Source organism: Diadema antillarum, unplaced genomic scaffold (assembly GCF_040938485.1).
Source record: "Diadema antillarum isolate AM-2024a unplaced genomic scaffold, OU_Dant_1.0 scf00000144, whole genome shotgun sequence".
NCBI classification, from domain to species: domain Eukaryota; kingdom Metazoa; phylum Echinodermata; class Echinoidea; order Diadematoida; family Diadematidae; genus Diadema; species Diadema antillarum.
This window is the reverse complement of record NW_027271033.1, coordinates 775,179-803,178: the sequence shown is the minus strand read 5'-3', so window position 1 is coordinate 803,178 and position 28,000 is coordinate 775,179. Positions and strand designations below refer to the sequence as shown.

Here is a 28,000-nt window from a genome sequence, read left to right as displayed (position 1 = left end):
ATTGCTATCTTTCTCCTTATTTTCTCTCTTTACCTGGCAATATCCATAGATGATAAAGAAGAAGAAGATGGCACTCATGAGGAAAAAGAATTGTAAACTTGTTGGCCACTTTGACACTGGTAAGCCCATCACATAGAAGACATCAGAGTGACTGTCAATAGTCTTGCCATCACGGTCATGCTCCTTGGTCCCATTGGGGATCCCAATACTGATCCTGTGATCGTCCTTCCCCACTGGAGTAGAGCCCCTGACAGGGGCCTGCTGATAGGATGGGTGCACCTTAGGCTGCTCCATAAGGTAGGCTGCTGCTTCTCGGTACTTGGGGCTGTTAGTGAGCTTGCCTCCTGTCCAGCCACTGTGGGTATGACGAGCAGTGCTTGTTGTGGTTCCAACTAACAGGCCCCCAGAGGTTCCTGAGGAGTACAGCCTTTGTTGGCTTGCCATGGATGAGTGCAGACGACTCACCTGCCTAGTCTTTACTTGCAGACTCTAATAAGAATTTAGAAAAGAGGCAGATAGCAGTCAGGTATGGTGCTAGTTCATAACTTTGAAAGGTTACAAAGTGCTGTACATGTCAATCACTATATATGCAGTTCAAATTAAGAAATCCTGCTTTTATATTTATATGGGTATACTTACATCACATTTAACTGGTTATCAACCACTTTTCTCACAAATGTAATGTGACAAATAGTTGGTGTACTGCACTTGACTTCCAAGTTTGCTGTTTAAACATGGACACTTCCACTATTTTGCACCATTTTTGTGAGTTAATTTTTGTTTTTGTAATTAAGGAATTAAAGATGGAATCACTATCTGCAGAAATAAGTTGTATTCCAATCCATTCACCAAGTACATTCTCATTTCATTCTATAGCTTTATACCTAGTTTATAATAAAATGCAATATTCAGGATATATATATGTAGTCCATCATATTTACAATTTCATGATTTCTTCTGATTATCAAAAAAAAAGATGCAAAGTTGTAGAAATATCAAAATGAGCCCTGGAATTTATAGCATCTTAATGCTAAATAAAAATTACATGATTTGTACATTTGACATTAAAAATTTAGTTTTCCTATTGATCATAGAATTGCATACGGAAATATGAACTATGGAAATATAAGGAATGTTGGCATATATACATATATTTATGACAAATCTTAATGTATAGATCTGTACATGAATTGAGTTATAGTTAACTTACTGTAAATGAGAACTTACTCTCAAAGTGATCAAAGACCAAATGTTCCATAACTCATGGGGGAATGCACAAAAAACAACAAACAAACAAACAAACACAAAAACATAAACACAATTTCAACATGAAAGTTTGCAGGTAGAAACTAGATTTTTTTTTATCGTATTGAACTACAAGCTGTTCATATCAACTTGAACAGTATTTTTCTGGTTCTAGGTAACAGGCCAAATTTTTTCACAACGACAATATTTCTATTAAAATTAAATATCGCCATCGTTTGCAAGTTTATTCTTCTCCAATCAAGTAAGGAGATGATGTTGAACAAATCTTATTTCATAATTCATTAAGGGTGAAAGTCTCTGAAATGTCCTGTGTAATGTACAACATGTTGATTAGCTTGGATTTGCCCATCTAAAAAACAAAGCTCTGTATTGCTACAGTACATACTTAGCACATATCCATTTCCACATTAGAACATAGAATTTACTTCCAAACTTTCAGCATTCAGACATTTGCTGCCTCCCATATTTTCAAGATCATTATACTATATGCTACAAAACTCAAAACTCTTCAACTGATAGTACCAGCCAAGAAATAGTTTCGAATTCAAAGAAAAGAAGACAAAGTCCTCTACTCTATTTCAGCATGATGGACTGTTCAAAATTTCCATGTATTTTGGCTTGTGCTGAGCAGTATCAAGTAAAAAAGAAGAAAAAAGGAGAAATAATACCCTACAGCACTTGATCAGAAATATTTGTAGTACTGTAAAAGTGGCTTCTTTCGCTCTTTCGCGGTGGTTTTATTTTCGCGCTTTTCGCGCTTTGGGGTTGAACCAGGAATTTAACATCACGCGAAAATGTTTTGAACTCGTCGGTTGTTACAATGCTTTATCACCGACCGCGAATTTAAACACACGCGAAAAAGTCGGCACCGATGGAAACCGCGAAAGTTTCTGTACGCGAAAGAAACCACTTTTACAGTATTCAACGCTGCACACTGGCACTGGTCTGATGGTCCAGGACCAGTAAATCACTGTCAGACCAGTAACTTTTTCAGGAATAAACCAGTAAAAGATGAAAAACTGGGTACCTACAGGTTCACTGGTCAGACAGACAGGACAGACCAAAAGAAAAAATGGGTTGGTGTGCAGTCCTGTGTTATTGTATATTTATTTGACAAAGATTTGTCACTGTTTCTTTCCTGAGCCTTTCATTTATAACCATTGAGTTTTTAATCACAAATGTGAACGATAGATTTAACACAAATCTCTCTTTTTTATCTGAAGTATAAATTTGATATGTTGATTTCACTCTGATCTGATAAGAAAGGATTTTGCATTAATATTTAAACTAAATATGGCATTTCTTTACTGGCCTGAAGAGAGATGGCAAATACATCATTAGGGTACTTCCAGCCCTGGAAAGTAAAAATCATTGTTCATGGGGTTTGCTGGCTTTCTTTTATCATTTGCCAATATCCTTCAACCTTCCCCTGCCAACTTTGGGCCTGGAGGCAAAATCTTGAACCAAGGTACCTAACACAGCCTAACATGACACACCTTTCAATATAAGACAGATCAATCGAGATTCAGGGAACAATACACATAGGATTTAGACACTAACAGTATGGTACATTGAACTCTGTGAAAACCCTCTTCATGATGCAGTTTGAAAATAATTTCACCTGTCAAAAACACTAGGCACATTCACACACACATAAAATTAATATTTTTTGAAAATCAATTTTTGCTGCAGCACGATGCAAAAAAAAAAAAGGTTACTTCTAGTGTGTGGACACAAAGAAATTGTGAACTCTTGTGATGCACATGGCTATGCTAAAAGTAGTCCAGCTTAATTCTTTCATCTCTCACAATAATTGCACCGCTCAGTGTGTGAAGAGTGCACAAAGAAACAATCAATTTTTCTTATCCCATAATGCAACTCTCCATACTAAGTTGACACACTCCCGATTCCTTGTGTGACACTTTGATCACTATATAGGCATATGTGAAGACTGGAATTCAAAGCCCTTCATTAGTAGCCGAGTGATTTTTTTAAATTTATTTATCTATTTATTTATTTTTGCTAAAACAAAGGGGAAACAAATTAAACTGATTCACGCACCACCGGGATGCTAAAACTGATAACTCTCAAGTAAAAATGCAGCTGCTGCTCTTCTTCAACTTATCTTACACACAGACAGATAGACAGACAGACAGACACACACACACACATACAAGAAGATCTAATCTTAATCACTGAAGGCAACAAAAATAGCAACATATCTCAGCTTAGCTTTTGCTACTGCCATATTTTTTTAGTTCCTTGTCCCAACCTTATGGTAAACATAGATGTAGACCATTTAATTAGTGCCAATTCCTAAGACTGAATTGGCACTACGTGTCCGAAGATTTGGATTTAGCGCCGCAGCTAGACTCCGCCCATAGCAACGAGGGAATAATCTCATTGGTCAGTGCGTGCCATCCTGGTTATTGATTGGTCGTGCGTAGACCACTGGCGCTAAGCTTGAGTGAACATCGCGGAGGTTGCTAGGAGCATACCTTCTATTGTCATACGATGAAAACTGTCTTGCTTCCCCTTGATCATGATAGCGTCGGAAGGAGAACTTTGAAGGCGGTTTTCTGGAAACGCTGATTTCTTAAACCACTCGACATGCGCTAATAAAATCATCCATATCTCCACAACCGAGCACTTTATGAGTCATGTTATATAAGACATTTAAGTGGAAGAGCAAGGAATAATGTCATGTCATTTTCAGAAAATTGTCCTCCCCCGACTTTCGGATCCTTTTGTTGCAGCGGGTCACTATATGTCTACAATACTGCATAAAAAGATATCTATCATATAAAGTGTGGAAGACCCTCTGTGGTATAGTACATATCTTTAACATCTTCACCGCTGACATTGTTTCCTCATACTTTCTCCAATCTAAGGTAATTCAACTACATTGCTACTTTCTAAAAAGTTTCTTGACAGCAACAGTAGGTTTCTCATTTATTTCACTGAGATACAGCACTGTATAGTTGATGTTTATCTTAGAAATCATTTCACTACTGATACATCTTTGTTATATATTTCTGTTCTCAAAAAATGAAATGTTACATAGAGATGAGGGATTACATATGAATTTAAAAATACATGATTGCATATTAAAAACAAGTATCCTAAAAGCAGATATTCTTCAAAATATATGACTTCTAGAAGCACGTCCATGGGCTAGATTACATTCTAAATTATTTGGCCTTCATATAATAACACAGTGCCATCATGATCTAAACCCTAGCTGTGCTTCTCTCGCTGATTGGAACACACACTGCTTCCTGTGGTGACTGCCACAGATACATTGAATTATTCGTCAATGAACAGAGAAATGGACTGTAACTGATCCCCCTAATCACAATTGAGATACCATAGCCTCAATTCTAGACCGAGGCAAATTCCTACACCTGAGTAGGCTGGCTAATCTGCAAGTTTTGATGGATCAATGAACGATGATAAAAGAAGAAGGAAAGAAAAAAGAAAGGTTTGGCAGGTTAAGATTTAGTGTCTTGGCACAAAGATTTATAGCCAATGCAATCTCTGCATTGTATTACTGCATTAATGATATTCTGTACGGAGCTTTGGTGGTGAACTGAAATTCCTTTCCTTCTTATTGCTCTTTTTAAATTCATTAATTCATTAATTCATTCATCAATATTCATTCATTCATTCATTCATTCATTCATTCATTCATTCATTTATGTTTGCTTGTCAAACCATCATCAAAGAATGCAAACATTACAAAAACTTGCTAAATTTGTCACAGAGGTATGCACCTAAAATCATCTCACCAAGAATGTTAGAAACCTAAAGTTAGGTCTCAACCAAAACTATACAATCCCTTTGAGGAGTCATTTCTTCAGAATTCTTTGTAAGCTATGGATAATTCTACATCTGCACATCCTGTTGCATGGCCTGCAACATTTGTTCAATTTCTCTGTGGAGGCAAGTAGCATATTTCTTCTGGTAAATATAGTCATTAAATCATTCTTGCTGACTTTGATGATTTTGCAACTCATTTACAATGGGGAGAAAGTGCCTATTGTACACTTGATAAAAACGCTGTACATGTGTTTTCAAAAAGGTTCAGTACCGGACATCATGGGAACAAATACAATACAGTGATATAGAATATTCCATTTCTGAAAACTATCCTTGTCACAAGAAAAATTACTTTACAAGTGAAATTAATCAAATCACTCTCACAGTATATATTATGCCAATGGCCTACAAATAAATGTATCTATCCTTGTGTTTGGAATTCATGCACATTTGCAATTTCTGTATTTCTTATGGTATAAGGGAAGTTATACAAGTGGCAATACAATGCAAACCAGATTATGAGGTGACTTTTCACAGGCACAAGCAGGATGGCATTTTGGATGTGACCATGATGTGATGTGGTATGTGTGACCATGGTCTGAGGTTCTCCATCATTTTGTGTGTTTGCTATTTGATTGTAATCTTTTATTTGTTTTTTAGTTTTCAGTCACTTTTTCATTTTGAGTAAACATTCCTTCAGAAACAATATGAAAACAATCACAGTGCTCTTGACTTGTGAATTGTCATAATGCAAAGATATGACCAAGGATCCTGATTTACAACAGATTATTCACAACTTTGTCACTTTCACTGAAATGTACAGGGACCCCAATCTCACAATCTGCATTAAACAAAATGTTCAAATCACTTTGAATTTTCACAAAGATCTGCTACATGGAATCATCAAACACATGGAAACACATGATGACTTAATGCAGCATAGAAAACAAATAACCTTGCAGATTATAGATTGTGGGTGTACTGTGAATTGCATTCATCTCAAGTTGTCGGACATTATATTGCACAGAAAGATTTTGGAGGAAGGTCTTACTCTACCAAAGAAACAAGAGAAACCTCAAAGACGTCCTTTGGGGCACAACACTCCAATTCCAATTGTTTGTACACATTGCTGTGGATATTTTGCTAGTTGGGTAAAATCTCAGCACTTTCAAGGCTTAAAACACACAAGAGTAGCAAATTACCATGCACCCTTTAAGGTCTTCACGCATGCTATCTTAAAGGCAAACAAACCATTTCTTAAGCAACCATTCCGCTTAATGCAAATGATGACTCCAGTGCAAACTGCGCAACAGTATTTGATCGAATTCCTCCCTTTCTCCCTTTCTAACCATAACAACAGTACACAGGGTTTAAAAAGAACAGTATGACGTCTGTGATGAAAAACACTGTGTCATGGAAACTAAGCCCAGGATACCACCATGTCTTTTGGAACATGGTCATATAAAAAAACAAAAACAGCTTTTCTAAGGATGCCTACTGTTGCTAGTTACATGCTGTGACTATGACTGACAGACTTTCTTTGACAGACTTTAAAGAGGGTATAATCTGGGCACCTACATACATGTAGATGCCTTTAGTTGAAATATACACAATACATACCAAATTTAAAGGACAAGTTTGCCTCAATAAAGGTGTGAGTTGAGTGAAATGAATGCATAAATATTAGAACACAACATCAATGAAAGTTTGAGGAAAATCAGAAAATCCATTCACAAGTTATGAACTTTTGATGTTTCAGTACTGTTAACACTGGATGAGCAGACTACAGCAGTTTGTGATGTCATATGTGAAGAACAATATAAACAAAAAAGGAATTCCACAAAATTTCGGTTTTTTTTTTTCATAAAAAGTACACATTCCCCTGACTTATTACTGGTGAATATTATGGTAATATTATCACCACTGTCTTCTGAAAGAGGCAAGTCAATTGCTCTCTCATTATGTGAGAAAAATCCTAATATGTTGAATGTTCTTTTTACTTTCTTCATTACACTTGTATATCCTTCCTTGCATGTGACATCACAAACTGCAGCAGTCTTCCCATTCAGTGACAACAGTACTGAAGCTCACAAATTATATCATAATTTTGGATGGCTTGTCTGATTTTCCTCAAACTTCCTCTGATGTGTTATACTAATATTGCTTCTTTCTTGGCTTGAACTTGTCCATTGAATCAGTCCTGAAATGAAGGCAAATCAACTGGTACCCTCAGTTAAAGCCCAAACAAAGTTCTGGTGCGACTGCAAAAGTTGTCAAATTTCGCTCCCAAATGTGAACGTATGCTTAGGAAATGTGCAGGATAACGATGTTATAACAAGATATTCGATGGGTAACGACGAAAATGCGAAATATTAATCAAAAAGGTTCGGTCAACGCTACTTACCCGAACGGGGTCAGGCTAAACTCGGACTCGAGGATAACTCGGCTTCGCTTTGATGACGGCGGGATGAGTTGTAATGGTTGTCCCTCTGTGTACAGTGTTATCCTATGGGAGCGCCCTGTATAAACTAGCGCTTCGTGTTCTGGCTACTCGCAGTAATGGTCCGAGTTGTTTACAACGCGCGCATCAAAAACCTCTTTTGCGCGCATGCAAAATTAGTTTGCGCCTATCAAGCACCTCTAAAACAATCAAAGGCGCTTGATAAACAACAACAAAAACTCCAAAGACCGCGCGTCTCAGTAACTGAGGACTGCGCGCTGTCATTTTTGTTTTGTTTTGTACAGGATTTACGTAATACGTTAGCACGCGCACTTTCTCGTCCATTCAGTTAGGCCTCATTTGGTATTATGCAGTGGCCAGTAGAATGTTGCGATCACGAACTGCGTGTGAATTGTCTGAAGTAGGGTCGAATTTCTCCCGAGACCGAGTCAGTCTGGAGCCTTCTGGAATAAAAGTCGGTTTTCCTACTATTATTATTTTTCTCAAAATACTCCAAACCGACTCATCATTCCGGCAAACCGCGTCAGCCAGGTAAGTTTCTTAGTGGACTCTTTCGATATATTGCAAAAAAAAATGAAATGGTGCTAGACGGGTTCTCAAGCACTTACCGAAACTTAGTTTTCACTTTAAGGAGGATGCATCTGCTTCTCACTCAATCTCAGTGTATGTGCCATGAGTACACTGTACATGGCTCTTCACTTTAATACATTTTGATGAAGTCACCTGCAGGGCTGCCAACTCTCACACATTGACTGTGGGACTCACACATTTTTACCAAATCTCACGCTCTCATGCTGATCTGACATCATCTCACGCACAGATCAAAAAAAAAAAAAAATAGTGGACGTTTCGATACACCAGTTCGTGTAAAACCCCATCCAGCATCTATCTCCAATGCAGTCGTATTCATTTTCCTCAGTATCGATATCATATACTGTATTTAAGTTTTAGGCTGGTTCACCGCGCAATCAAAGACCAACCAATTTGTTTGGCGGTCATAATTATGGTCGTATCTGAGAAACGTGTGCTCTATCGCGCTCCAAGTCCGACCATCGTCCCAACCAGCGAATGTTGTGCTGCGTACATGATACTTTTACGCGGCCGGCTGGCCAGCAAAGGCTAAAAACTGAAAAGTGCTGTGATGTGCAAGCATTGCACCATGCATATTGCATGCACGCACGTTTGGCTTTGCCTATTTGCATTTCAGAGAGACAACCGGTACTCTGGAAATGTGTAGCTAGTCAGCAATGTCTTTTTTATTTCTATGCAAATTTAACTTTCCGAATACTGACTAACCATGGATAACTTGTAAATGGCTAACAGAGGTTTACAGTGCTCATCCGTTAATCGGGAACCGCTTTAGCGGGAACCCCGCTTATGTGCAACAAAATTTGATGTAACAAAATTTTCACATGTTATTTCCCCTGCTTTATTGGAACCACGAACCACTTTATCGAGACAAATCTGGCTGAACACTTCCATTTTCCATGTATTAATGTCTAAAAATAATAAATAAATCCTCAGAAAAAATTGCAGGGATTTAATTTCCTTACCGGAAGGATTATTTTTTCACTAGTTCCTGATAGATTATGCCTACTGAGCAGCAGAGGCGGTCTTATCGAGCGTCATCTCATCGTGTGTCGTCAGCTTCTATTCACGCACTTTATACACTGTAATCGAGTTCACTGATCTCACCAGCCAGCCAGCTAACACACGTAGCTGAGAGACTAAACTCTCTTCCCGCTTAGCCCTCCTGCATGCCGCATATCATGCTCTCACCACCTCATGTGTGACTGTGTGTGTGCCACACCAACACATGCCACACATACGCACTGTGTGAAACTTCAGCTTTGAGATTGCACACAGAGTCGTCCACTGGATGCAGGTCTGCTTCTTATCACCCCTTTCCCAGGGCCCCCATCAATAATAAGACACGAAAGTGCGCGCTAATCCTGTACAAAACAAATGGACAGCGCGCGGTCCTCAAGCGTATTACGCACATCACCTGAGACACGCTGTCTTGACACTTGATAAACAACAGCAGCGGCTTCAGGGACAGTAGCGCGTCTCAGGTGATGTGTGTCTTTGCCTGAGACACGCTGTCTTTGAAGATGTTGTTGTTTATCAAGTGTCTTCGATTGTGAGATCATGTTGCTGCCAAATTTTTACCTCCAAAAAAATAATCCTTATTACTTTAAAATCTCGTTCTTCAAAATAATCCCCTTAATCGAAAAAAAGCTACGACTATAATCTTTAAATCTTTTTAAAATAATAAAGATACTGCTACCTTTGGAAATGAATATTGTTCCTAGGTGGACTGAGTTTGTACTTAGCTCTCTTTTGTATCGTCATGTAGGGTAGCCATTTTGTGTCCATTTTTATTGCGCGCCTTCGTATCTTGTAATCTCTACTATCTTTGGCCCCCATCCTTGCAATCTACAAGCACGCATATTACAAGCAAATTCCTTTCAACCACCCACCAGCCTGGCCAGGTGGCTGGCATGCTTGTTGGGTGTCAGACTGTCAGTTTCCCTCTATCTACCATCAGGTTTTTGGTTTTTTTTTATTCTTCACCTTATGAGACACCTGCATGGTTGCTAGCAAGTGGTTTGTTGTTTAATCATTAAGGGGGTATCTCACTGAGCGGCGAACGTTTGCGAACGTAGCAAATTTGGGAATTCGCCAGGGTTCGTAAACGGTTGCAAAAGGTTCGTTAACATTCGCAAGAAAGTTCGCAAACGGTTTTTATTGTCGCAAACAGTTTTTCTTGTCGCAAAGAAATTTTGAACATGTTCAAAATTTCTTTGCGAACCTTTGTGAATTTGTATTTTCGCTAACAGTTGCAAACATTCGCAAACATTCGCAAAACACTCGTAAGAATTCGCAAACGGTCGTAATACGGTGTCGCTAACATTTTTATATGATTCGCCACTGCTAGCAAACAAGTAACCACATGGTTCCTATATAAAAGCTTCTGAAACAGACAAGGTTCCACTCTAAGAAAGTTCTTGAAGCTCTTGACATCTCCATCATGATTGTAATTGTTTCAAAAGCTTTTCATATTGACTAAAGTCTGTCCTCTGCAACAAGCACTCTCTGACTCTCTTTCTTTTCTTCTTCCTTTCTTGTTTTTCTTTATTTTATTTCTCTTATGCTGCACAACTCTCTAAAAAAGAAAGAGTGAAAATGTTCACTCTTGAAGGAGTGAATTACAGAAAAGAGTGAGTTTTGAGTGAAATTGGAGTGAATTTTGAGTGAAAATATCTATTTTCACTCATTCTGGAGTGACCTCAGGGATCACTCGAAAATCTTGGAGTGATCCCTGAGGTCACTCCAAAATGAGTGAAAATGAACATTTTCACTCCAAAATCACTCTAATTTCACTTGAAACTCACTCTTTTCTGTTATTCACTTCTTCAAGAGTGAACATTTTCACTCTTTCTTTTTTAGAGAGAATAGCTGTAGCAGCAGCCTGACAAAGCAGCTATTCAAGGATAGCAACACCTTGAGCCTCTTCTTGGCAGAAATTTATTTCCATACCCTGGAAATCCATCTTGAACGGTTGTCACAAGAGATCTGAATTCAGTGGAAAGTTTTATGTCGTTTTATGGGTCTTACAATACACAATCGCCTGGTACTTTTCTAGGTCCAAGAACATTCGCAAAATTGTCGCAAAGGATTTGCAAACAGTCGCTAATATTTGCAAAACTGTCGCTAACATTTGCAAAATTGTCGCTAACATTTGCAAAATTGTCGCTAACATTTGCTAACATTCGCTAATAGTCGCCACCTGTGTTCGCAAACACTTTCGCAAACATTCTCTAAAGTGTTGCTAATTGTCGCTAAACATCGCTAACTGTCGCTAATGGCAGAAGCGAACCTTGACTTTTCGCAAACGTTTGTCAGAAAAGTTGGCGAATCTCAAATTCGCTACGTTCGCAAACGTTCGCCGCTCAGTGAGATACCAGCTTAAGTGTTTGTTTTTTTTTCTGTCATTCATGGGATCGGGCCAGGGCGAGAGATATCAAAAGAAGGAAGTCTGCTCAGGCCAAGTTGTCTCTTGCACTATGCTATCAAACTGTCATTATGCGACCACTAACCATTTTCTTTTTTTCGGAAGTCCCAAAGTCGGGTTGCATCATATACATTATACGCGGGTGCATCTAAATACGGAACTTAATGTTATGTATTTTCAACTCTGAAATAGGTATTTGACTCTGTGGTTATTGTCGGGTAGACAACTGCGCATGGTTTAATGTAATGCCCACATACTTGGCTTAATGTTGAGTGGTTTGCATGGGCCAATACTGGCCATCGCTTAAGTGGGTGCACCGCTTAAACGGGAGAAAAATGTGTCTCCCGACCCCTCCCGATTAAGCAGTGAGCACTGTATCACCAATTTTAACCATGTTCATTGTAAGTATACTGAAAAAAGTCACTTTAGTATGCACCAAATGGCCCCAATTTAAGATATAAAATGTAAAAGCTCCCTACTGTGGGAAGGGGGACCCCCCCCCCCCCTCCAACACCCTCCACCCCTCAGTCGCTCCGCGGCCAGCGGCCCAGTTTCATCAGCTGACAAGCAAAAAAAAAAAGTTTTTTGGTGCAAAAATTAAGGGGGGCACGCACCCCCTTTCATTTTGTTTTTTATTTTCTTAATTTTTCCAAAAACTTAAAGGGCGCTAACAGTTTTTCATTGAATTCCTCCCTTTCTCCCTTTCTAACCATAACAACAGTAAACAGGGTGTAAAAAGAACAGTATGACCTCTGTGATGAAACACACTGTGTCATGGAAACTAATCCCAGGATACGACAATGTCTTTTGGAACATGGTCACATGCGCCACACCCCCCCCCCCCCCCCCCCCCCCCATCCGCCACTGGCTCCCTCGTAATATCTCACTCTCACCTGTCAGTCAATGTTGGCAGCCCTGCACCTGATCTTGACCACCAGCTGAGGACTGACCTGTGACCCTCTCTAAACAGTTTAGGAAATATTTTCCCATTTATTTCTAGCAATTACATCAAATGACATTATCATGCACTCATACCTAGTGTAGGACTATATGGCCAGATAATGGCACCATTGCTCAATTTCTGGTGACCTTGAACCTTGACCTTTGATCTTCGCCCCTGTCATTTAATTGTTGATTTACTTCTATACTTCTTACCAGATAATATCATCAATGGACATTTCTAGTTGAAATTAGTGGCTATGACTAAAGGTCACTGTACTTTGATCTATCTAACTACAACAATCTTATCAGCAAATCTTTTTTTTTCTTAAAGATGGTGATGAGATGTGAGATCGATGGATGGACCATGAGTTACCATAAATGGACAGATACCAGTTGTAAACATGAACAGATTTAAACTCCCCTGTACCAGTAAGGATGATGCTTGAAAGTACTGGGCCAACTAATGTACTCTGCAATATACTTATATCATATCACCTATATCATTGCAATTTTTTGACACTTGTACTGGCTAAAATAGCCATAAATATGTTATGTTGCTTTGAAGGGCTTGCACCACAGGTGAAGCGCATACTATAGCATCTAATGCAGTATTTACAATGTATCTGCACCCAAAAATTTATTTTTGAGAGGTGTGAGAGCATGTCTTATGGACCCTGGAGAACATTATATCTCATCACAAAAAATGCCCAAAATTGTTAAATATTAATTTCAATAAAGCAGCACGCACTAGTGCGTGCTGCATTAGTAACCAAAAATGAAAATAGTGGCCGTGCGTCGACCTTTTGTGTGTGCACGTTTTCTTCATTTGCCTCCGTCTGCACACAGTATATCAAATACCGTCCATCGGTATCTTTGCCGTAACTCATAATGAAGTGAAATTGGCACTGTCACTGGAAAGTGATGGTCACTAGAATGGTTACTAGAGTAGTCAGAAACACTAACTGTCACTAACCCGTGAAGATCTAACGTTTAATAGGTCTAACTCTAAGATGTATACTCTGTTGTGTGGTCTAGAGGTCTAGTAGATCTAGTACCTGGTACTTAATTAAGTAACAGGGTTAGGCCTAGGTACTTGACCTATCAATGATTAGATCTGGGTGTCTAACGTTAGACCCCTATAACGTTAGCCGACCAGACGCTGTGCAACAGCGACTGGGCTGTGTATAGACTCTAACAATGTTCAGACGTCTAACCACAGTAAGTGAGGTGCCCGCACCTCGCCAGGGTCTCGAATACAAGCGCACTGAATCAAAATTTATGCCCGGGACTGTGTTCAGTATCATATTTTCCATCGTCGGAGCATCTTGCAATCTTATTTCGAGAGTGCACAGTTAATACGGCACGGGACTACAGCTTCGGGAGTCTGTGCATAGACGCTGGGCCGGTCCACTGCATGCATGCTATTATGCCACACGGTTGCACCGGCCTCTCACACGCTGGTTCTCTCTCGAGCCGGATATTCTCGAGCCGGATATGCATCCGCCGCATGAGTAGATGCTGCCGCGGCTGGCCTGGTGGCCCGGCGCGGCGGCATGGCCCAGCACGGCGGCATGGCCCGGCGCAGCGGCGTGGCGTGGCAGCATCAACCTACATTGTACCTGCGTACCGTACGTGAACATTGGTGTGCGTTTGTGTGTTTTGAGAGCACTAGTATCATAGTGCACTGATCGTACAAAAAATTATCGAACTACGCAATCGAATACAGACGATGACGCCAGGCGACTACTCTTAGATCAAGGCGCATGTAATTTTTGGCATTTTAGAGATTGCTCTATTTCTCTTAATATATTGCTATATCTCTGTATGTGAGTAACTTTGCACTCTTATATTTGATAGTGATATAACCAGTACAACAACCTACACCCTTGTACAATGTCAGAAAAATAAATTTCAGGGTGCAGATACACTTTAATTCATCATTGCCATGGTTAAATTCAATTCAATTTAATTCAATATTACTGTCCATTTCTGGAAGTCTGTTTTGTTTGCATGCATAAACATTACCATATACTGGTAGTGTGTACATAGAATGCATCACACAAAACACAGGTATAACATAGAAATATACACATGATAGACATACAAAAGATATACAATATGATATCAATATCAAATATAGAGATACATGACATTGGAGGAAATATCAATCTGTATACATGAATGAGTCAACATCATGTTGGGTGCGGTGTGCATGTATACATTATTTAATGTGAGTAACTGTGAACGTACAAATTGATAATGCCTACATTTCGAGTTATAAGAGATATGAGTAAGTGTATTTTAAATGTCTAAATGAGTGATTGTATAAAAGCTATATTGTAATGTTACACATCATTTTTATCATGCCCCATATGTACAATTTCAAACATCTTTCCTATCATAGTTTGGATCTACTGCACAGCATGGCACTAGTCACCTGTTTGTCTGCCTCTCTCTCTCTCTCTCTCTCTCTCTCTCTCTCTCTTTATAATGTTTGTTTAGAGATTAAGATGCAAGGCACTGCTGAGCAGATTTAATGGCTTCTGTTTGTGACAGGCTGCCACAACTGGAGCAGAGCCACTTCATTCCATTCTTGATTATCTTTTTCTCTTCAGAGTGTTTCTTATGATGAGGAAATACACACTCCACTGGCAAGTGGGAGAGAAGGCAGTGAATGTAAACCTTTTTGTAAGCTCTTCGCAGTACTGAGATATCTTGCAAATTCCATCCTGGGTATCTTTTACCACCTTTGAGTGTTTGGTTATTTGACAACAGGGAGATTTAAGATGAAGGGTATTATGGGATTGTCAATGACAGCTGAACGGTTTCTTGCACCAGCATTTACTCAGAATGATGCCTAATGGGCATCTCATCAGCCTGGAGACTAGTTGGCAATCTGGGGGACATTTCATGAAGTGTTTTGTCACATATTCTCATCATGTTTGTGTACACCATCAATTGAAAACTGCAAGGTGATTGTACATGTATGTATAGAAGAGCACAGACACAATCACTTGCAGAATATGTTACACATTCGAGCAAGCTTTGTCAATCAACAATCATGATCCTGCTTTGCAAGATATCACTTGTGAATTTCAAAACTTGGAGAGAAAAGCGCAGGTTTTTGCACTTTCTGAAGTTAACCAGGCTTCTCTCAAAACAATCCATTAAGCCTGGTTTTTTTTTTCTTTTTTTAAAGTTTTGTGCAGTTTATCTGGTATAGCCTGGAATGTCCCTTTTCAACCTATGTATTTTTGTTCTTTGATAACAACCAAGAGAAGATGCCAGTTGAAGTTTAAAATCATAATAGTCGCCTTATCAAGTATCAAAATTACTTGGCTCTCAAAACTCTACATTAGTTGGCTAAGACGCAGGTTAGAATGAAGATAGAATATCATTACATAACAGAATGATGCACCACAAGTCTTAACAAACAGAGAGAAGTAAGCAAAACAAGGAGAGCGCCACACCACGTTGCTCTATCATCAGTGTAATAAGAGCCTTGAAAAACTCCTCTGTTCCTGCACAACAGATGGAGCTCTTCAAATAATTAGATAGGTAAATGTAATGCACAGGGAGAAGCACAAAGGGCTTTCTACGTTGTAACATTCTATACAGTCTGACCTGGCATTTATCTGGCCATCACTTATCCCGGTCTCACTATTATCCAGACATGAGCTGGCTTACAAGTTTCTTAATAATTCCATGCATTTTTCGGTGCCAATCTCAAATATACTTCATATTCCTGTACTTGTGGGTAAAACTTTATTAAAAATATGTATGGTACTAAATTTGTGCACATAATAAAGTTCAGTTATACAGTCAACCTTGTCTAAGTCCAATCTACATGTACTGTATTTGGACTGAAGAAATAGCCCCTTCCACTTTGAGAATACTAGACTCATGAGTGATTAAAATCAATAGAACATAATATAGAGGAGAGAAGTTAAAAGGACCTTCTACTTAGTTGATTACTGTATACGCCACATATTTCGCGAGTCTAAATTTTTGCAAACTGGGAATTCCTGCCAATTCGCGAGTGGTTTAATTCAAATCATAGAGTCTTACAGTACTGAACGGAGGTACACTCATATGTCACATCCACATCGGGATCAGAGACAATATTTTCGTGTGTCTTTAATTTCGCGAATAGCACCTGACTCGGGAAATATGCGAAAATAAAAACCTCGCAAAATATTTGGCGTATACAGTATTCGAAATGCAAGGTCAACTTTTGACTGTATTTACTCCGAGAGACATAAAATAAGCATTCGATGTCACACTAGCAATTATCAGGTTACAAAGCATTCAAAACATCAATCTTATTCTATCAATCACTCAAACAAAATGAAAATGGATAATCACTGACATTTGATTAGTAAACTTGGGCACTAAATCATCTGCATTATGAACCATGACAATATACATATGACGCACAGGTCTGAGTGCGTCAGTCGGAATTGTGTGCATAAGGTAACTATGGAATGCTCAACCTACGAGGCGAAGCCGAGTGGGTTTAGTCTAAATTCCATAGCTACTCCATGCACACCATATTCCGCCTGATGCACGAAAAAGACATTTGTGTCACCTGTGTTATAGAATGGGTGTTTTCTTGCCAAAAACCTATTTTTCTATTATGTTACCTGATGACAAATTTACTGAAAACATTTCCTTTTCACTTGCCATAGACGAGAGCCCTAAAATCATGCATCAGTTTTACTGGATGCATGGTTTTTCTTCAGAACCATGCATCCAGTAAAAACTGATCAATGCATGATTTTTTTAGCCAATAGGTGTCTCGTACTGAGTGCGCGAACGCTTGCTTAGTGCGCAACCTTTGTTACAAGTGCGCATACTCTTGCTACAAGTGCGCGATAACATGTTAACCACTGTGACTCAGCGTGCGGCCAGTACAAAATCAACACATAGCTGTTAACTAATGAGATCGCAGGATTCTCGCTACCCATTCTATAATACAATTTGTAGCATGCACATAATTGTTTTTTGGTTGATTGTAACAATACATGTGTATACATTGCACCCCTAGCGTAGCATGCTAGAAAATGCTGTGAATAGTTGCAGCATCTTTCTGTGTTTTTTTTTTTTTTGACCAAATCACTTTTAATTTACAACAGATGTTCACCAGACTTGACATGGCTGGATACTGAGATTGGACTGTAAAATTAACTTAAACTGGTGCGTTGAAAATAATCCTCAGCTTTTAAAATATTTTTCCAATCCTTTCCTTCATATAATACTTCATAGTTAATCACAGCCAGGAAATAAACACCTGACCCTCAGACTTACACTGTACTTAAAATCAATCAAACTACATTCATCTAAACAAACAGAGGTACTTAAATCTTCTCAAAGATGATTGCAGCAACTTGAGATAAAGGCCTAATGCCAGTGCATTTTGTCCCTCACAATTCCATGTTATCTATAGTAACAGTGCACGGCTCAATCATACAAATTATGTATGAATACAATAAAGATTATAAGTTAACTCAATGGTGTACTTTGAACCTTTCAAGAATTACTGAATGAACAGATCTAGAGATCTTGAGCCATTTGAACAGTAAGCCTTTAACCCTTGGGGTCTACCACAATTTGTTAACCCCCTTTGGGGTAGGCTGAAACTTAAATACCCATAGCTGTTTGATGGATATTCTCAAAATAAAAAAATCAGCTCACAAACATAGTTTCTCAATACATAAATTTGTTATACATCATCGCCAAAGTGATGGGTAGTCACAAACTTTTCTGTTGAAAAATGACAATACATGTACAATGTACTAGTACTACTACTTTCGACTTCATTCCTTCAACATGGCTCTCACTGAAGAATTCAACCGCTCATGGGTAAAATTGTCTCACATTATTTGCAAATTATGCACAATGTGGCTGCATAATGAGTGCTCAAAAGTTAACCAAAGCGAACTGATATACTGCACAACGTACTATACAATGTCAGATTTGGAGTGTTTGAGTGCTCTAGGGAGAAAATGTACCTCATGAGTTACTTTCAGAGGAGCTCAAATGTTCTGAAGCAACAGGGTAAAGAACAGGGCCATGTGCTAGTTGCAGGTGTCCTGAACATGCCCTAAACAAAGAGAATCAACTCTGGGCATTATCAGATTATGACGTAGAGTGTACGTGTGTGTCATGCACATTTTCCTCATGCTGACGTCTGGTACGGTTATGGTACGCTTTTGAAACACATCTGGAAGTGATTTATTTTTGACTCACAATAGTATGGTACCGTAAAGTACACTTTATAAGGGGCATTCAAGCGCTCCTCTGGTGCGGATATCAGGGATCTCGCCAGCGTATATAACCCTTGTCGGCGCCGACAAGCGTGCAGTTTGAAGAAACAGTTGCCGACAAGGGTAAAATTTGCCGACAAGGGTAATGCCACGCGTGAACTTGCTTGACGAGCTAAGTTTGGACCAATTTCTCGCCTTTTTTACTCTTGATTATCTGGCTAGAAAAGACGCTAGATGTTGAAATGAGCAGCAGTTTACAAGCGCAAAAAGTTATCCACACAGTCACCGCACCGATCAAAACAACGCGGCTCAACAACATAGCTATAACTGCACACCACCACCTCACACACTTGCTCACTCACATGCGCTCTGATTCGGGATCCACACACACAGCAATTTATTTGTGTGAAGATGCACCTAGCCACAGACAGCCGCCTGTGTGTACATACATGACGGTATTGTGAGAGGGAGAGAGAGAGGACGGAAAGAGAGGGTCAGAGGTCGAGGGAGGCTGAGGAAGGCTGACGCATGCTCGCTTGTTGTTACGTTTGTTGTCGGGTTATGCAAAAACAAACGATATGAAATGCATGCCCCCCTCCGCGAAAGGTTTTTTTTTTTTTTTTTCTGCTTTGGTTTGTTTGTTCGTTTGTCTGCCTGTCTGTCTCTCTATTCGCAAAATAAGTCAAAATTTGGGAACAGATTAGGATGAAATTTTCAGGAACAGCTGGTTGGTAAAATGGCACAAGGAACAGATGATTAAATTTTGGTAGTAAGCAGGATTTATAATACCACCGGAATTCACCGCCAGGATCCAGGATTTTTAGACTTCGTTTCGTATATTTGAAAGGATTCGTATCAATTCTTTAGGAAGCTTGCCATCGGCAATGACGCAAAATTAGATGCGTTCAAAGCATTGCCGCAGAGAGAAAATTACCTCCATCTTTCGTAAAAAAAACACCCCAAAACAAAAACAAAATGTGCGATGGAGTAAGCAAATGCAAATTGTTTATTTTTTGGGGGGGTCGATTCAGCGGGTTATTTTTTATTTAAAAAGCCATGCGTTCCATTTGAGCCTTTTCACTTTCCATGGATTCGTAAACGTCATTAGTGAATATTCCATTTTCCTTCTCCTGGCCGAAATTAGTAATTCTGTCATGATGGTCTTTCAAGTTCAACGTACGTAATGCTCCACGTGCTTCTGGCTTGGTTTGTTAACAGGGTTAGGGGGCCTGCATGGGCAGAAAATAAATTAATGACTAATCATTCATCGCTGTCCCCAGCTGGTTTAAATGCTATTTACACGCTGTTTACGACCACTGAAGTATAAGGTGGGAGTACGGGCGGAATTACTTTATCTATTTATTACATTCTTTATCTATTCATAATAATTTCTTATTTAAAATAAAGAATGTTTGGTTGTCCACGTAATGTAAAAAAAATATTATTTTGACATTTCATGCACTTAACTGTCAAGCATTTTCTTCTTTTTTTACAGGAGAAAGCAAAATGTTATTCTCTTTAGCAATGACGGCCTAGGCATACATATCATTTTGTGATGCAGTTTTGATTTTCATTAACACATAAATTGTTCTCCTTCCAGATCAGGTCTTGATTTAGTGAAAATAAACAATGTTTTTCACATTCACACAAGGCAGTTTGGTTAGCCAGTGTTCTGTTCACTGCCAGTGAAATTTCGGAATAAAGCGATGGCCCCAAAACGGTGTTTGTTCCGAAATAATGATAGAATAATATTACATTCCTTATTATTCTGAAGGTCCATTAATCGGAAAATAATAAAGAAACAATGTCTGTTAATTTCCAAACGAAATCAGTTTTATTTCAAACGTTCTGTCAGTGAAATTTCGGAATAAAAAAGTTTTCTTACTCTGAGGGTTCGTTACTCCAACAGAAAAAATAGTAATGAAATAGTAAGTACTACATTTTATATTCTGAAGGTTCGTTAACCGAAAAATAGTAAAGAAAAAACGGTCCGTAAATTTCAAAACGAAATCAGTGTGTCATTTCGAACGTTCTGCCAGTGAAATTTCAGAATAAAACGACTGCCCCAAAACAGTTACAGTTTTCTTACTCTGAGGATTCCCTACTCCGACAGATATTATCATGATTGCACTAGATTCTTTATTCTGAAGGTTTGTTAATCCAAAAATAATACAGAAAAAAATAACTGCTAATTTCACAACGAAATCAGTTTTGTTATTTCAAACGTTCTGCCAGTGAAATTTCGGAATAAAACAACGGCCCAAAACGGTTACAGCTTTCTTTTACTCTGAAGGTTTGTTAATCCGAAAGAATGACGATAAAATACTATAGATTCTTAATTCTGAACGATCTGAACGATCCGAAACAATAACAATGATAGATAATACTAGATTATTTTTGGTTCGTTGATCGGAAAATATAAAGAAAAAAAATGTTTCTTAATCTCCGAACGAAATCAGTTTTGTTTATTTTGAACATTCATCTGTAGTACCGACCTTTGGTGTTGTTGTTGTTTTCGATTAACAAACCTTCGAAGTACTCAGTAATGAATTGTTTCACTTTATGATTAAACAATCCTCAGGAATAACAACCATCACTCGTGTAATCAGGGAGGTACATTGTTGTATGATATCTCTTTGATGTCACGGCCAAACTACCGCAGTATACCCAGAGAGGAAAGTGCAACGATGTCCCGAAAGTTCTCGCTTCTCGCGCATCTGCATGCAGTAGGCCTACCACGTGGTCGAGCAGACGGCGAGAAAGCAAAAACACTACTAGTAGTTTCAATGTAGTACACGGCGCGCGTTGTTGCGATACAGAGACGGCTAATTATATTGCAACGGTGAAACAGGAAAGGCCTGAAAGAAAACGGAACCTTCACCATCGGCACCTACTTTTCTTTCATTTATTACTAAGGAACTGCTGCCAACAAAAGGTACATGGAGTTTCTGCATTGTTTCTGTGAGAATATGCCTCTCACAACGCTCATTACATCTCCGTGAAAATGTCACGTTTAGTGGCATTTTTAGTGGCAATTTATCAGTGTTGTATTGAGCATTAGCGATTCAAGGCTTCCGTACCCACCCCCAGAACAGCGCATATAACTGCCAAAAAGTGTGAAGAAATTCCTGCCGAGAACCCTGGATATATGGCCCATTCTCAGTAAAAGCGTTCAAATACGGAATTTTGGTGTCGCCGACATTCCATGACAGGTTGCGGTTCCCTGAAACCTATTAGATACTATTTAAATGTTTATAATATATCACGAGGACTTTATTTGTTAAAAATAAACACGATCAAATGCGGTTGTCTGCCTTTTTGTATAAAATTTTGCTGTTAAACTTCGTTAAGACCCCCAAAACGCAGTGTCGCCGGCTATTTCAGAATTATGTTTCATTGCTCCTCTCCGTCCACAAACACACTTTCCAAATATCATTTTCATGGACGATGAGCATATCATATGTGCTAATCACAGTACTCAAAAAGTTCCAAAATTTTTATTGACTTCTTTTTTATAGCCTTTTGAAACCTGTCGCCAAGTTCACCGCCAGATACGTTACCAGTTTCTTTAGTGTTACAGCATTGAGAAAATAACAAGACTATGCAATGCCCCTGTGTATATGAAACCCTGAGGATATACTTCATACATTGCAAGTACTTAGATTTTTTGTGCAACAGCTCTTTATTGAGAATACGGTACAATGTTTGAAATATCGGTTTTCTACACTTTTATTTGGACAGATACGTTACATACTTTTCACGCCACCCACTGCGACAGATATTGCAATGTCAGACAAATGGTATATTATACATTACTCCTCGGAATGACGCATCGATTCAACATTAAAGTTTAGTACAAGTGAGAAATATTTGGTAGATATCGCTCTCATAATAATATGATCGACCATATACGTTACCACAGATACGTTACCCCAGATACGTGACCGAATTTTGCTCATTGGTCTTGTGCTTTCTGGGGATCAAATCTGGTCAAAATTCATCCCTACACATTACATGCTTCGTTTTGTTGGACCTCAGGATTATATTCTTACACCAAAAGGACAGAGAGGTGAAAAAGAGCAACACTTCCACATGATTTTTCTTTCTACGTCAGTGTCTCACAACTTAATGCCAAGTTTTCCGACAGATACGTTACCACATAATCAAAATGCTGAAAAGAAATTGTAAATGTTTTTACAAACAAATCGTTGTGTGCTAATAAACTCCAAAGTTCTAATCTATAAAACCCAGCCACTTTCATATTCTATGCAACAACTTTGAACGTTTATTTTACAAGACGAAGCTAAGATTCAGCATATCAGTGTTTTGCTTTTAAGATTTAGCAGATACGTTACGTATAATTCAGGGCACCCACGGTGACAAATAATGTTATGTAAAACAAAGTGTTCATAAAACAATTCTGCATAGAATGACGCTTCCATAAAAAATTAAAGTTATGTTCAAATGAAGAATATTCAGTAGAAATTGCTCTGTAACTTCACCGACAGATTCATTTACGGTACGCCAGATACGTTACCAAACTTTGAAAGAGTAAAAAGTAGTTTATGAAACGCTTCCGAGAAAAGTTTCAGTGTTCTGTTGCATATTTATTCTAGTGTTTTTCAACATATGAAGAACTACTCAAGATTCATTGATAAGTTGAATAATTATTTATTCATTTTCATTAAAAGGGATGAGCCAAATACGTTACCATAGGTCAAACAACTGTTTAGCATATCGAGTTCATAGAGACTGTACCTACTTCCTTCTAAGTGCCTGCAAAAATATATTTTTTAAACCTTGTTTGCATTATCCATCAAAACTTAATGAATATTTATAGTCAGATGGATAAATACATTCAGACGTAAGATGAGAATATTCTGTGAATGAAGAACTCAGCTTTCACATTTAGGGCTCTTTTCCACTGCATTTCATAGTTTAAATATTACGTACAATGTTTAAAATGGTTAATTCGGGCTTACATCATTCATTTTTACATCAATTCATGAGGTAAATAATTAAGCAGGTGATATTTATTAATTCATACACAACTAAAATTATTACTTATATTTTACCAGATACGTTACCAAAGGTGATTCGATGTTTTTCAATAGTTATTTCCCCAGGAAAGCAATTCATATTTGTTTCCTGTGGAAATTCCAGATCGGATCGTTCCCTTTGCATGATTTGTGGGATTCGAAACTTTATTTGTAAGCGAAATTTGCTAAAAATACAAAGTGAATCTTAAGGTTATATTTCATTTCAGCAAAAAGCATATTTCAACCTACCACACAGAAATAATTTCTACCAATTAGCAAGGGATGACAACATCTTTACCTCTTGAAAAACCCCAATATCTTTAGGGGGGACAGAATGTCCTTTCCTGAACAGAAATTGGATCAAAACAATAGATTTAATTCAGAGTTAGGAGTCCATTACAACATGTAAATTTGCGGTAACGTATCTGATTGGTGATCAAAAATCATATATGATGCTCTATTTCAATTCATTTTTACTCAATGAATGGCCATCATTTAGAATGTTCCACTTTTTGTTTCGTATTTGACCGGTTTTGAAGTTTCCGAAAACACATCTTTGAATGTATTACTTTGTGGTTGATTTTTCGGTTTTACTCACATGGAATTGAACACTTAATCTGAGAATGGCCCATATACGAGTACGGTATGGTACCCTTCAGGAGAGCACTCAAGTAAGGCCATTACCCAATTTTGTAACATTTGAAGACTCCTTAAAACCATGACATAAAATAACATTTAATTTAGCATGCTCTTACAGAATTTTCAGAAAATGCATGCTATAGAAAGCCCTAGTTCAGTGTCCATCCAAGACACCCTAAATTCTCAAAAACTTGGATGGTCATATCTGTTATAGCAGTGTGTTTGTGTGTGATACACACACACGCACACACTTAAACCTGGCATAAACCCGAAGGATAATTCAACTTGGGAATAAATGTGAAGGATCATCGATGCAGCTTTTTGAGTATGTAACAAACGCAAACAGAAGAAAACTGACCAGATATTATTAGTGAAAAAATTAGCAAAGGAAACGAGATTCCACTGGGATTGGCCTTTTTCCACATTTTTGATGTGGCATTAGTCACTGAAGATGAAATGTGCTGCTCGCCTCTGAACCATTTCAAGCCTAGTCATAATATTGGATTGGTGCAGGTCTCATGGATGCTGCAGAAATTTAGTATTTGAACCTAGGATGGACGAGGGCTTTGCTGGCAGCTGTTTTTACCTGGGAGTCACATCCTGACAAATGCTGGTTTCTATGTAGATCATGTAACATGTACAATTAATCATAAGATCCTGCTAGCATTGTTATAACAGTGGGATCAATGTCATGGTTCCATGATATATCATTGGAGAGTGAGAGGTGTATATCAAAGTAGTAACCTAACCCCAGGGCACTGCAAGGCGAAGTCAAATAATATTTATGTTTCTCGTCCTGCTTCAATTTTTGAGGCCACCTTAATTTATTTTTTCATTTCTTATTTTAATTTAAAAAAAAAAGAAGAGAGACAATTTTTTTTTTTTTAAAATTGAAAAATCCCGAAAAATCCATCAGGAATTATTCATTCTACTGGCTCAGCGCGCATACGTACGAGTTAGCTATTGTACAGTATAGCTTTGTATACATGTACACTGCGCACAGTGCCTGCAGCAGTTGTGTATGTTCTTGACCGAAAGATTGGTCTGTATCTGGTCGTTGGGGATTTGTTCCGCGGAGACTGTGTCTGGCTTCATGGATCTCCTCCGGAGAGCGATAACATTAAAAAAATAAAAGACTCCTCCAGACAGACGGATCTTTCTGTCTTGTATGTTCATGCGTGTTCGCGAGGTTGCTTAACTACAGCTAGCTGGCGCTGTTGCATGTGAAACTATGAATGATTTGACCAACCAAACTGTCATGAAACTAGTTCAAGATTTTTCATGCTTTTGATACCAAATATCACAGAATGCACAAGCTAAGGGATGACACATCTTAAGTTTCATGACAGTTTTGGTAGCCTAAATAATTCATGGTTTCATTTCCAATTGGGTTTCAATAACAGGAAAACCAAACATGTCACAAATCACAATTACACTTTTACATGATGCTAGAGAAGTATTGGATAACTGACTGTTCTGAATTTAAAATTTCCAAAGCAATTTTGCATTCAAATGTGAATAGGAATTGTTGCCTTTATCAGCAACATGTGGACGTACACTGCATTGTACACAAACTCACTAGTGCATTTAATTTACATTGTTTGATTTTGGTTTTTTGTTCATTCTGGAGTTTTATTCTGATGAGTGCAAGACTTTTTGTAGTACCATAGTTTGTACATCTTTTCATTTTGAACTAAACTGAATTTCATATGGTGCTAAAAACATTGTAATTATGTTCAGGTTTTGTGTGACATACAGTACGTGTCTCCATTACTTTGATGATTCGTGTGATATATGGGGAAAACATGGGATTGACAAAAATCTCAGATGGTGGCCATCTTGAAAATTAATAAATAGATAAATAAAAAGGCCCTCTTTTTCATTTTTTAAAACCTGGACGAGAAACATATACTAGCCTAGCCAGTAACATGTAAAAAATTTATGTGTTGGGGTTGCCAGTGCAGTTACCTGATTAGGTGCATTTATCTATTGGATGACTGATTGGTCGACTCCTGTTAACGTTAACATTAAGACATAGTAGGCATGCTGTACTACACTGTACACCTACTATTGTAGATCTAGATTCTAGGTCTATAAGACTTTTGCTTCTTGTGTCATGCATTGTTTGGCATTTAAAGGAGTTGAAACTAAATCTGCCAAACTGATACTGCTCATCATGCCCTACACTAACTACACGCAGCCGCTGTCGCTTCACGACAGCGGCTGCATGTCTACCCTATTTGTAGACATTGTCATTTTCAGCGGTGGGTGTATGTTTCCTTCATGAATATCTTTATTAATTGTAGAAAACTACAAGGAAAAGTAGAAATTACGCGGTGCGTAATATATGTCCCCGCCGGAAGTAGCATTTTGTCGCAAAATGTACAATACAGGTCAAAAATCAGGGTCAAAGGTCAAAGAAGTCAAAGGTCAAAATTCTGTGTACAAGTTTTGAAGCCCTCACCTAGTGCCATCACATAAAGCAAACGGAATCGAAATCGGGTTAGAAATGGCAAAGGAGTAGCATTTTGTAGCCAATGTACAATATAGGTAAAAAATCAAGGTCAAAGGTCAAAATTCTGTGTAGAGGTTTTGAAGCCCTCACGTAGCGCCATCACATAAAGCAAATGGAATTGAAATCGGGTTAGAAATGTCGAAGGAGTAGCATTTTGTAGCAAAATGTACAATACAGGTAAAAAGTCAAGGTCAAAGGTCAAAATTCTGTTTAGAAGTTTTGAAGCCCTCACCTAGTGCCATCATGTAAAGCAAACGGAACCGAAATCGGGTTAGAAATGGCGAAGGAGTAGCATTTCGTAGCAAAATGTACAATATACAGTGTAGGTCAAAAATCAAAGTCAAAGGTCAAAGAAGTCAAAGGTCAAAGAAGTCAAAGGTCAAAATTCTGTGTACAAGTTTTGAAGCCCTTACCTAGTGCCTTCACATAAAGCAAACGGAATCGAAATCGGGTTAGAAATGGCGAAGGAGTAGCATTTTGTAGCAAAATGTACAATATAGGTCAAAGGCAAGGTCAAAGGTCACAACTGAAATTCTGTGCAGAAGTTTCAAAGCTCCCATGTAGTGCTCTCATATAAAGCAAACAGAATCAAAATCGGCTCATAAATGACAGAGAGGTAGCAAATTGACCATTTTGATCACACACGGACGCACACACGGACACACACACGTACGGAGCCTGTTTCATCTGTAGTCCCCTGCTCGAACTCGTTCGGAGGGGACAAAAATATAAGGAATCCCCACAGTCTATGATATCCATGGATTCAATAATTGGTATGCGATTTTTTTTTTTATTACGTCAAAAACCCACAGAAATCCGTGATTAAAATCAGGTCTGTAAAGCGTCCATATTGCTTCCCTCCTCACCTTCTGCGTGTTATTTGAATGGCAATCACTCTCGTATACTACAACGTAGCAAGTCGGAAAAGTTCATGACCTTGTCGGAGCGGAAGTGACCTGTGCAAGGTCAAATCATGAGAGCAGCACACGCGGAAATAAATCTGCGTAGCAGAGGACAAGCTTTACGTAACACACAAAA

At 38.4% G+C, this 28,000-nt stretch overlaps 1 protein-coding gene across 1 annotated transcript in view; it reads right to left on the bottom strand.

The window, feature by feature from the left end:
- The window catches only part of LOC139721495 (adenosine 3'-phospho 5'-phosphosulfate transporter 2-like), a 30,648-nt gene extending 16,541 nt beyond the window's left edge, over positions 1–14,107 (bottom strand). The window contains exons 1-2 of the mRNA XM_071632808.1: positions 13,958–14,107; positions 34–489 (exon numbers count right to left, since the gene is read on the bottom strand). Of these exons, the coding sequence (XP_071488909.1) occupies positions 34–489; positions 13,958–14,107 (606 nt within the window). The remainder of the gene's footprint in view (positions 1–33; positions 490–13,957) is intronic.
- Positions 14,108–28,000: the final 13,893 nt, after the last annotated feature.